Raw genomic sequence first — 12,180 nt, 5'->3', positions numbered from 1 at the left:
TGGACGAACCATAAACAGCTTGCATTCTGTGTTAGCTTGGCTAGAGATTTTCAGAAAAGGTCAGTTACACAGTGTCTTACTCTTGTGATTTGCACCACTCCCCTCCTTCCCATCATCGGTTTTATACTAAGTGTGGCTCCAGACTACACCTCCCAGAGCCCTAGGTCGATGAATCTCAGCCTTCTCTTATGACTCACAGTCACAACCCTTTAAAACAAAGCAGGAGTATGAGGTTTAAAACTTTGTGCAGAACTCAAGATCCCCTTATAATGAATACCACCTTGGCACGGTCAGCAGCTCTGCACTGTCGTAGCAGCTGGAACATGTTAACATATTGATTTTGGGATTGTTTTTCACTGAGCTGACAGAGCATAGAAAACATCAGAGTTCAGAGGTAAGACAGAACAAGTACAGGATGGTTTTCATCTTTCCAAAGAGAAAGAAGTGTAACAACATTTTGTTTCCAAGTTCTTTTTTAGTGTCTGTAAACAGTATAGATTGCGGCATTTAGTATTTAACTTGGGGTTTCCTAAATCAGCTGAATCGTACAGAAAACTGAGTATCTGTTGCAGCATGATATAGTCTGATTATAGGGAAAATGATCTTTCATGGCCTTCCAAGCGTTTCACTCAGCCATCAACAGATTGTTTTGGTCAGCATGTATTTATTTGAAATTTGACAGGTTTGCACAACAAATCCGCAGCTACCAAAAAAGTTAATATTGATGTTTCTGCAAAAAAAATATCTGCTGGGTTTAATTATTTTTCCATGTAAAAATATGTTTTTGCATTCTATACTAATATAGCTTTGAATGTATAGTTCATTATATAGGCATAATTTCATTGTATAGACATATTCCTGAGCAAGATCCAGCTAGTCACAAGTATTAACTGTTACCATTTACTCTAGGAGATTAAAGTGATATCAAAAGTGATGTCATAAGATTTGTAGACTATATCAAAAGCTCATTAAATCAGTTACAATGAAAGCTGCTCCTTGATGTTTAAAAGTTTTATTTTCCTGCAGAATCAGCTGGTCCCCTGAGCACTGGCCCTGATTTCCTTTTTGAGGGTGGCTCCTTTCCCCTGCAGGGTTCTATAGAGCCACCCTTGTGTGTGCTAGTAAGCTGTGTGTGTCTCCACAACCACACAGGCTCAGCAAAGCAAGCCTCTCCTCTGCTCCTTTCTCTTCCATCCACTTTTCTTCCTTTGCAAGCTAGTAGATGGACAGCTGCTGGAGACTGCTCTGTCCCTTGTGATGTTGTACTGGACAGGAAGTTCAGGGAAGCTGAACTGAGAGAGTTGGAGCTGGCTGTTTGGAAACATGATGACTGTAAGTGCTTGGGCAAAAATGTAAAAAAAAATACTTTGCTGACCAATATATATTTAGTTGGTCTGAATTCACTATTGAAAAAGGTTTAAATAGTGAATACTACTTTTAATTAATGAGGCAAAGAACATTGTGTGGTAACCAAGAATTCATTCTATGGTGTATCCCATCCCAAAAACTTAATTTATAAATATAGTAACTACTTGCTCATTCAATAGCAATCTACTCAGGTGCACCTTTGTTAAGCTGGCCATACACCTTACAATTTATCTGCAGATTTTCTGTGGTCAGATGGAAAAGGTGCAACAGATTCCTCCATCTACACTAAACTGTGTGGATGGAGTAATCTCCACCTGGGCCAATCTGTTGCACTTTTTCCATCTGACCACAGAAAATCTGCAGATAAATTGTAAGTTGGGCACCTTTATCCTCCAGTTCAGCTTGGGCAGTGTAATTAGGTTGGCAGCACTTACACACTGCCATTTAAATGTAAAGGTACATTTTCAGCTTCATGTACCCACTCCCTCTGCATGCCTGTAGTCTGCCCTGTTGCACCTACTCAAAATATTGAGGAACTAATTCAAATATGCATTTATAAACAGTGGTTCACTACACCACATAGCAATAACGGGCTCCAGTCTGTACCCAAGTAGCATATGAACCGACAAATTGCCTGTGCATAGATAATGCACAAGCTGGAGAAGTCGCTTAAGACCAGAGGCATGTATAATTTACCAAAGATTTGCTTTATTAGATTGCAACTACAAAAATATTGCACCACTACACCATTTAAAACGATTGACAGCGTTGTCACACTCACACACATACCCGTACATGCTGGAGGGCCCCCCCCCCCCACACACACACACTCCTGAAAAACAATAATGCGATTTTCCTCTGATACTAAAGCTGGCCATACACTTTACAACTATTGCACGACTTTCATAGTGCGATGGTTGTAAAGTAATTAAAAGCTCATACAATCTGCCCATCTTGAACAGGCATCGCATCGCAAGCCCAATGCTTGCGCACACCGGCCCATGCGGCATTTGTCTTCCCAAGAACGCCACTAACCCGCCGAGAATCGTACGATTCTCGGCGGGTTTTCAAGCCTGCTCGGGAGACAAAAGACGTGCGACCGTACAGTAGAAACGGTTGCACGCCTTCCATACACCTGCCAATTATCGTGCGATCGCGGGATCACCCACGATTATCGTACCATAATCGGCAGGTGTATGGGCACCTTTTAGGTTGCACTAGCACGGAGGAGCCGGCAAGTATTAACAACTGCTCCAAAAAGAAACTGTTTGATTAATACATAAGTGTAACGCTGATTGAAAGTATACAAGGACAATGATTAATTGATACAATCAGTCGGTACATTGATCGGGTGATTTATGTCAGCGTTTGAGGCAGAAGCCAAGCTTATTTTCCTGGATAACGGTGAGGAATCACATCTGTTGTAAAGTAACTGCCTATGAACTGTGCCCGCTGAGCAATTAAACAGCCGATGTATGGCTGATTTCAGCCAATGTACGGCTAAAATCAGCTGTACAAGCCTGAAGTAAATAGCCGAACAGCGTTCGGCTCACTTCGGGGTGGGTTACTCAATCGGCTGCCTTTTGGCACCTTTGTGAATAACCCTCCAAGTATTTTTTGCAAAGTCGATTTTTCATTTTTTTTCATCCCATAATCTAAGTTTCACAGTCGAAGTACACATGTTCTTCTCCTTTAGTAAATCAGCCCCAGTGTGCGCAGACCATATGGCTATAAAATTCCATTTACAGTAAACTGAAATCTCAGTTGCTTCTGCTTAACATTCTTGCGCTCTCTGCATGTCTAGAGGTATGTATTTATGTTTTTGTATTGCACAGCCAAGGCTTTAAAACAACATATATTTAATTCTGAAATGTGATGGCAGGCAACTTTGTACAGTTTGGGGCTCACACATGAACCCTGGCTGCTTTCTAGTGCTAAAAACTATGGGGGGAATTGATCAAAACTGGAGCAAGCAGAATCTGAAGCAGTTGCCTATAGTGACCAATCAGCTTCTCTCTTCAATTTTTTCCAGTTAAGATTTGAAAATGAAACATAGAAGCTGATTGGTTGCCATGAGCAACTGCTCCAGATTTTCAGAAATAAAGATAACAAAAATAATCAAAGAATGTTTTATTAACCTGCTTTTGGTTTTGAAACCAAGATGTGTAGCATTTGTTGTTATATAGAGAAATATGTGTCGGGTTAGGGAACCTACAGTCTTTGACCTTTTTAGTCACCTTAGATTGTAAGCTCCTTGAGGGTAGGGACTGATGTGAATGTGCATCTATGTAAAGTGCTGCGTAAATTGTCAGCGCTATATAAATACCTGTAATAAATAAATAAATGTGTGCTCTTATCAATGGGTTCTAAAAGTAAATATATCATCCACTGGTCATTTTGATATTTTTTTACAAGCTTTTCTATATCTTTTCTTCTCAGTTATATATATAAAGCCACTGCTTTGCATACAAACATTTTATACATAGTAAATCTATGGCAGTTTGCAAAGCGCATAGCATTGCATGCTTGTTTAAAACCTATGAATGAGTGACTGAGCCAAATGGAGAGGGAAGGGGTGGGTCCCTCCTTTAGGTCATCCAGCAGCCCGTGTATATTGATTTCTCCTGCTACTCATTTTTTACAGCAGCCCAAACACAGATGAAAAAAAAACGTTATGTTCCAGTACTAAGCTGAGTAAAATGAGTTTGTACTTTGTTATGTCTTTGCTATAACACTGCAGTATTGTTTCACAATGTCAGAATTCCACACATCTTCTTTACTGCACATTGAGACAAATATGGTTAGTTCTCAGTTCCAGAAGACAAGATCCAGCTGTTAAACCAGCTAGACAGCACAAATGCCAAGACCTTTCAGAGCAATGATTTATTAACAGCTCATTTAAAGCAAATCCGTGAACCGTGAAGCAAACTCAAAGTGAAAACACAGAATTATTTTCTTGCATTTTAATAGGAGCTACTATTGCTGAGTTAATAGGTAGTGAAAAATGTGGGGCTTGGTATCTTACAAATTAAAGCAGAACTCTGGGCAGAATTTTTCTTAACCCTTGTAGTGGGGCTACCCCCCAATGCAGGGGTTAAATGTTAATTTTTGTCTGGCTGCTAAAAATGAAAAATTATACTCACCTAATCATCCCAGCCGGCTTTCTCTTATACCGGTCCCTGGAGACTCTCTCCCCTTCCTCTACAGCATTCTAAGGTCCTGTAAATCATTACTTTCTATACTCTTTGTATAGATGTGAGGAAGCTGAGGAACATTCCAATGCTGCAGTGGAGGCTTCAGTGACTGGAGAAGCAGACAGCCGGCTAAGCGGTTCAGGTGACTATAGCTTTTTTTTGTTAGCACCTGGACAAAAATGAACAGTTAAGAATGCTGTTGCCCAGAGTTCTTCTTCTTTAAATGACTACAATGAAACTGAGCTGAACTTCAGGCAAATATATATATATATATCTTTATTCTGGGAGAGTGACTTAATTGGCTACTTAGTGTTATATTTTTAAAAAAAACCCATAATTTTTTCATGCGTGTGCTTTTACCGCCATCCAGAGCAGAGTATGTTCGACTAACCGAAGGCAGCTGTACAGAGCCGATGTACGGCTGAAATCAGCCGTACAAGCCAGAAGTGAATAGCCGAAATAGCCTTCGGCAGCTTAGTGAATACCCCTTTTAGTCTAACTGTTGCAGAGCTCTTTTCTTGGTGACAGGTTTACTTTAAAGGGAACCTGTGCTTTGCCCTTGGAGGTTCACTTTCCTCTTTCTCTTTCCCAGCAGGTCCTATTCTCCCTTCCTCTACATCCTCGTCTCTTTGTTCAGTTTTGCTTTAATTTGAAATGTGTTTTATTATACAGAATATTCAATTCTGAACTGCAACAAACATTTAAAATGTATAAAAGAGCAAAATTGCACAAATACAACATTATCACCTTACAGCTGGTAATTGTAGTTGATCAGCTGGTAAGTGTACCTCCTATACACAATTCTGGCTCATTAAAATAATTGAATTTACATCAATAAAAATTGAAGAGAAAATAATTAGTGACATGAAATGGATAAAAAAACTCATCATTTTCAGCCGTGCTCACCAGAGAGCTCTTCACATTTCATGCATATTAGGATCCCTCTGATCTGCATTAGTTACAGTGGGGCTCTTTTCATGAAATAGGTAACTTACAGTTCCAGCTTGGCATGTTGTTAAGTGCTCCTTCGGGTGATGCTGTTTTTTTGCATTTACAGAATCGTGTTTTATTTTTAATGATTATGAAACATCAGAGTTTTGTTTTTGATGATTTGCTTGATGTTTCACCGTAGTGATTACATTTTAATTCAGGTCGTTATTCTGTTGCGGTGAACAATAATTAACAGTAAAGTAATCTCTGTATTCCTCTAGGAGAGGAACACACAGGATTCACTTGCTGAGAATTAAAATCCTTTTGCTGAGAGGTATTTACTATGATAATTTTTTTTTATTACCGCTATATCCTCTCTCATAATTTATGGATCAATATTTCACTGCACTGCACTTTATGAGAAGGAAGTCATTGGGTATTTTCAGTAATTATTTATTTTGTGCTGGTAAAGGAACATTTTACTGTTTTGCTGATTGTGTCATAGACCCTTGTTCATCATGCTGTGATATCAAACCTATGATTTGTTCATTTGCAACATGTTTGCGTTAACACCCTCCCCCTCCAATACCCAAAACCCAGCAGTTACTATCCTTTACTCTTCTTCCATTTTGTTCAGTGCTGGGAGGGTGAATACTTGTTACTTTTGGGTAAGGACATGTAGGTTACTCAGATCAGGGATTCTGCAGCCCTGTGTAACCTATGACTCCAGTATCTCATAGTTGACACAGGACCTTCCTCACAGTGGCTTAACAATGTAGCAAGGAAGGGATAAAAAAAAAAAACCTATTGCTTTGACTTGCTTGGCATTTGGGGAAGCCACTTTAGCATGCCTTAAGTGCTATCACCACCGTATCGGCCCTTCTTTGCAGGTCATATTTCATGTACACGAAGGTGTCGTATGTACAGGGAGCATCCTTGCTGCAGTGACAAATCTTGGTTCAGAACAGGACAGCTAGAAATGTTTTCGTTTTCTAGACTTTGTCATCTGAACTGAAACGTTTTTGCTCAGTGACACCCCTGCAGCTTTAAGTAATTTCAGGTCTCAAGTGTCCATAGATCCCAGCCAGGTCACTATCTGCAAGGAGTTTGCATGTTCTCCCTGCGCTTGCGTGGGTTTCCTCTGGGTACTCCGGTTTCTTCCCACACTCCAAAGACATGCTGGAAGGTTAATTGGCGCCGGTCCAAATTGACCTGTATGAATGCATGTGAGATAGGGAACTTAGATTGTAAGCTCTTTGAGGGCAGGAACTGATGTGAATGTGCACTATGTAAAGTGCTGCATAAATTGTTGGCGCTACATACATACCATTAATAGAAATAAATAAATAGTAGTTGGGAGTGCTCAAGTAAAAATATTGGGCTGTTTGCACCTCATATGAAGTACAATAGATATTAATGCTGTTATTGCTGTCTTTTTTTTTTAAAAGATGCCTTTTACATGTCTGTCATCCTTATCCTTCTTTTACTGGCTGAAATTAACTGACCTAGAACTAACATGTACATGTCAGATATACTTAATATGCACATCTTTATTCTGGGAGAGTGACTTTCTAATTGGTAAATTTAAGGATAATAATAGAATCAACAGTAGATATTATATATGTGAATGGTACCTCAGCACACCTTACAGTAGAGTGTAATAAACAATGCACCACAGCTAGGGGTGAGCATAGGTTTGGACTGGGGTCAGATCAAACCTAAGCTCCTCCGAACCCAGAATGAAGTTCCTTTCGCTGCCACCCAATCATCTGCAGCTGGGGAAATCCCTGTAAGCTGTTGCAAGTAAGCAAAGGGGTGGAATCATAGGCATGCAGCCTATTGCATTAGAGTCTGCACACAAAAGTATTAACACACATATATATATATATATATACTGTATATTAAATACAGACCTGAGGCATCCTGTATTCCCATCTCCAACTGTCCCTTACCTCTTCCAGCAGCGGTGCAGTAATGAAGCAAGGATCCTGGCAGGTGATCATGTGACCGCCTGGCTTCCTGATTGGATGGTAGCTGCAGCCATGCTCCCTCACAGCTTCCCTAGGCTGACAAGGTAACACATGTTAACCCACATGTGTTAACACGCTGGAATAAATGGCTAAAGTGTGGAGAGGCGGCTGTGTGCGGCTTTGTTTCTACCGTGTGAAATAAAAATGGAACTGCCTCTGAGACCTCTGACAAATAGAGCTTAGATTAAAGGAGATTTGAATGTCCCCTTATAAATTAAGGAAATGCCATGATATTGCATATATGTAATTTACACATGTTCTATTTAAGTGTATGTCATATATTATCATCAGGTAAATATTACAGCAATGGTTAACTAGTGAGCTTAAAAAATAATTATTAAAAAAACATCTCATTGTCCAGTAATGAGCTTGCATTCTGTGCATAGCCGGAGTCCAGCAGGGTTTTTCTGGTCACAGATCTTACTTTTGATTTTCAGTTGAGAGGCAAACATGCTGTGCTGGTGATTACAATCAGATTCAATCAAACTGTCTGCACTATTCATGGATTTGCTTACAGAACAGCAAGACTGCTGCATTTTATTAAAGAGGGAGCCTAACAATAGCACTACTATTAAAATTAGATGGATGTCACTAGGACCAAATTGTTCAACTTTTACCTAAATTATAAATATCCTGTTAGGGCTCTGTGGGGTCTCACCAGACTGGTGAGACCCCACAGAGCCCTGGTGAGACACCACAGGCCTGAGTGGGGCCTCATGTTTAGGTTTCGCCTAAGGCCTCGCAAACTCTAGAGCCGCCTCTGCCTGTCTGTATTTATATGGTATTTGTTACAAAATAAAGTCAGCCTAGCTGCATAAAACACTCCCTCTTTACTAGGGATGCACAGATACTTTTCGAGTACCAGTGCAGATACTTGGCATTTTCATGAGAACTACCAGGGTTGTAGCGGTTGCAGCTGGGACCTGGCTCTGGTGTCCCACCACTGTCCTGAAATCATTAGTCTGTATTGTTTTAGAAAAACTGTCACATGACAATAAACAAAAATGTATCAGTACTCGGCAGGTACCAGTACTCATACTGGTATCTGTGCATCCCTTTATTTATATTTATAAAAACAAAATCATACATTAAAACAGAGATGTACAAATCACAGGAGCTTCGTGTGCTCCTTACAAATGACAGCTGCCTCCTAATTTTTGAATAATTTTTGTCTAGTCTTGGAGCTCAAAAGTATCGGTACTTGTACCGAGTACTGTACTTGGTATCTGTGCAACCCTACTCTTTACCTTCTAGAGCCCTGATGATACATAAGAACCCGCCACCCAACAGCCCTCGGCTGAGGGTCTCCTTTGAACCTACCTACGTAGTGCTAAAGACCATACAGTTTAGTATCTGTCAAGCACATGATCCATGTGCTTCCAATACTCCAGTAATGCGGACACCAGTCTACATGCCTAGTGTGGGTAAAGTAGAATAATTATATAGTGGAATCAAGCATAATACAGGTGGTGTTCTTGCTTCCACTATATGATTGTTCTACTTTGACCTCATTAAAAGCTTTAGGGGTTTTTTGGTGAGTGCTGGCTTTCTCTTTACACGAGTTACTACAGTATTACTGTTAGCGATGCACTCCACTACTGAGCCGTGAAGGGTCTGGTGTTGGATGTGGGGGGGGGGGGGGGGGGGGTCCCTAGCCTTTTTTTTATTTGTAACAGATGAAAAGTTAAAAGTAAGGACAAAAAACCCAATAGCATTTCATTTCATAGGAATTTGATAAAGATTTGATTGCAGGAACCATGGTCATCCCTTTATTGGGGCTGTTGCCTCAGATGGCATCTCTTTAGGTTACGTTGGGGGCAATGTTTGCAGTGTGCCTCCCACCTGCTTTCTGGCCAGGTTGCCAAGAGCAGGGGGCGGAGATATATAAGGACCATACACTTCTCCCTGTCCAGCTTTTAGCAACCTGGAATGCTCTGGCTGGCAAATGGATTGCAACTCTAGGGGGTTGATTTACTAACCTCATAAATTTATCCGCCATGTGCGCGTGTTTGCTAGAATTACGAAGTACCTGGTGTGTAAGTACCTTATTTTAGAATACTGTCTTTTACCAGTTTGTAAGTGTTATGTAGAATGTTTGTATGCATAGAAGCATAGCAATAACATATGTATCATATGTATGATTTGCACATGTATGGCAGTAGTAGAAATATGATTCTAGCACTTGCAATTTTTTATTATAGTGGCGTGCAGCCGATGGCGCATATTACACGACACGCGCGTAAGTAAATACATAAAAACGCGCACGCAGCCTGCGTGTGTGCGTGTTGGGCTTCGTAAATCAGCCCCTAGATGTCACATGCAGTGATGTACACAAGCCAAATGTTGTGTTTACCTCCTAACTTCATAGGTATATGATGGTGCATGATACATTGTCCTTTGCTGTGTTTTCTATTGTATAATTAGGAAGATTGTTACACATAAGACAGTGTATGTGTTATTACACATGTTCTAGAAAGGTAGGCCCACTTCTAAAGAAAGCACAGATTTTGTATTCTTCTTGTTATTGAAATTATACTGTACATACACGCATGCTTTGATTTATAGGGAAATAGTTTACATGTAATCTTACATTGTTTTATTTTTTAGTGTAAAAAATGACTCCTGCAGTTAGACCCTTTAAGAATCAAGACTTTTTGGAATTAAAAAAAGAATGTGTGAAAGGAGGAAGGTTGTTTGAAGATCCAGAGTTCCCAGCAGCTGATGAGTCCTTGTTCTACAGCAAAGCTCCCCCACACAGTATAGAGTGGAAACGGCCTGGGGTAAGTTTTTTCTAACATAGCAGTGAACAAATTAATGAATTATATATATATTACTGACAGGTAAATACCAGCATAAAAAATAAACAAGCTGCAAGCATTTATAGAGGAGAATTTGTATAAGACAGTAAAACATCTGAACCGAAACTGTCTACCATCCACTTCCATGTAATCCCCGAACACTGAATATCATTGTATATCAGGCAGACATTTTGTTGCTTCAGAAAGAGTTATTCTTTTTTTGGTTTAAGTATACTTCAAATAATACATGTTTCAATATCACACCCTTTAGTAATGCACACTAGTCGAAAAATGTAATGTTTGAAAGACTTGTTCAGAAAAGGCTCATCCTGTTCCAGATATAGGTGCAATTAACCCTTCCAAGAAGGTTAGCCAATGATGTTGCCTTAAATTTGCTGTTTTCTTCCTAAATTCGTACTTTCAGTTAACACTTTCTGCCAGTCCTGCTGCACTCCAATCAACAGTGGATGTATCACAGATTAGAAAAAGGCTTAGCTGTGGACTAAAAAGACAAAGCTAACCTTACTTCCATAAATCCTTAGTGCATTAAACTTCTTAAAATGCCTAAAATTGGGGTCTACCTGCTCAGATGTTAAAGCAGAAAATATTTAAAGTCAATCTAAACCAAGTCACTAAAATCTAATATAAGCTTTAATATGTTAATGTAGATTCAAAAGTCGTTTTCAATCTCATAATATCGGCAGCGTTCGTTAAAAGAATCCCTGGTGATACTGCCACGAGGAACCTTGTCCAGGTACTTCTTGCTATGGAGGGATATCTGTCTACCAATGTTGTTCCTGTGCTGTCACCCTGTCTTGCACGCCCATGGCATAGAGTACAGATTTCGTAGTGACTTCCTGCCAATGTTGGAGCAAGTGCATGTATGCAGGAAGCATCTAAAAAAAGTGCTTCAGAAAAGTAAATGTCATCCAGTTAGGAATTACATCTACTTTAATATTTTTGTTGAAACAAGCAATGATTCCCATCCAGTTCTCATAGCTTGTGAAATGTTATGTTTATAGCATTGCAGATGTTGACATGAGGTATGGTAGCCAGGACATGTGATCCAGTAGCTCAGACGAAAAGAAAAGTAAAGAATGTTCCAGATGTTTTCTACACTATTAGTAAATTAAGACATTTCTCTGGCAGACTCTTCCTTGTCGAGCAGTACTAAATATCAAACATTGTGTTGGGAATTGAAGTTGACTTCCAAAGAATCCATCAAGAACGGCCTTTTGGTTCCCATTGTCTCAGCATGATATTTTGAATGCTGATGTACTTCCCATACTATGGGAACCAGTGGATATTTCCATGGTCAGTCAGTGTATGCTTTTCTTAGTGACTTTATTTTCTATCGTTCATCTACAATGCAATATAAAATGGTATCCCTCTCTGCATAAGGCCACAATCTAAAAAAAAAGGGGCACTATCTTTAAGTTCAAGTATTGCATTCCTTAATCTATTTTGGTTGCTTTGATACATATTTCTTTACTTTCTTATACAGTATTTAGATTTTGCATCATTGGTCACAAGTAGTGCTACTTAGCACGGTAGAAGGTCTAATTCTTTGAGTACACACCTGCATTCAGATCACTAAAGCCAGTCTGTGCAAGGAGAAATAGAAACAGCTATTCAAGTATGACATCAACAGGTTTATATTTATATACTTTCCCACCTAGCAGTCTGACTGAGATATTCAAGCAAATACATATAATATCTTTAACAGTCAGGGAATCCTTTGCATGCCCCATAATTGAAAAAACTGGTCTTGTACAATGTCTGAAGGCACATTAACATATCTGCTGAACAAATATGTGCTATTCTTAAAACACAAGGGCTCCTAATATATGCTCAAATAAC

At 39.5% G+C, this 12,180-nt stretch overlaps 1 protein-coding gene across 1 annotated transcript in view; it reads left to right on the top strand.

Moving 5' to 3' along the window:
• The first annotated feature begins 240 nt into the window (after positions 1–240).
• Positions 241–12,180, top strand: part of LOC108796967 (calpain-5-like) — a 41,243-nt gene continuing 29,303 nt past the window's right edge. The window contains exons 1-2 of the mRNA XM_018568536.1: positions 241–394; positions 10,130–10,302. Of these exons, the coding sequence (XP_018424038.1) occupies positions 10,138–10,302 (165 nt within the window). The 5' untranslated portion in view covers positions 241–394; positions 10,130–10,137. The remainder of the gene's footprint in view (positions 395–10,129; positions 10,303–12,180) is intronic.

Source organism: Nanorana parkeri, unplaced genomic scaffold (genome assembly GCF_000935625.1).
Source record: "Nanorana parkeri isolate BGI_ZX_2015 unplaced genomic scaffold, ASM93562v1 scaffold1203, whole genome shotgun sequence".
NCBI lineage: Eukaryota > Metazoa > Chordata > Amphibia > Anura > Dicroglossidae > Nanorana > Nanorana parkeri.
This window is presented reverse-complemented; position numbering and strand designations above follow the sequence as displayed.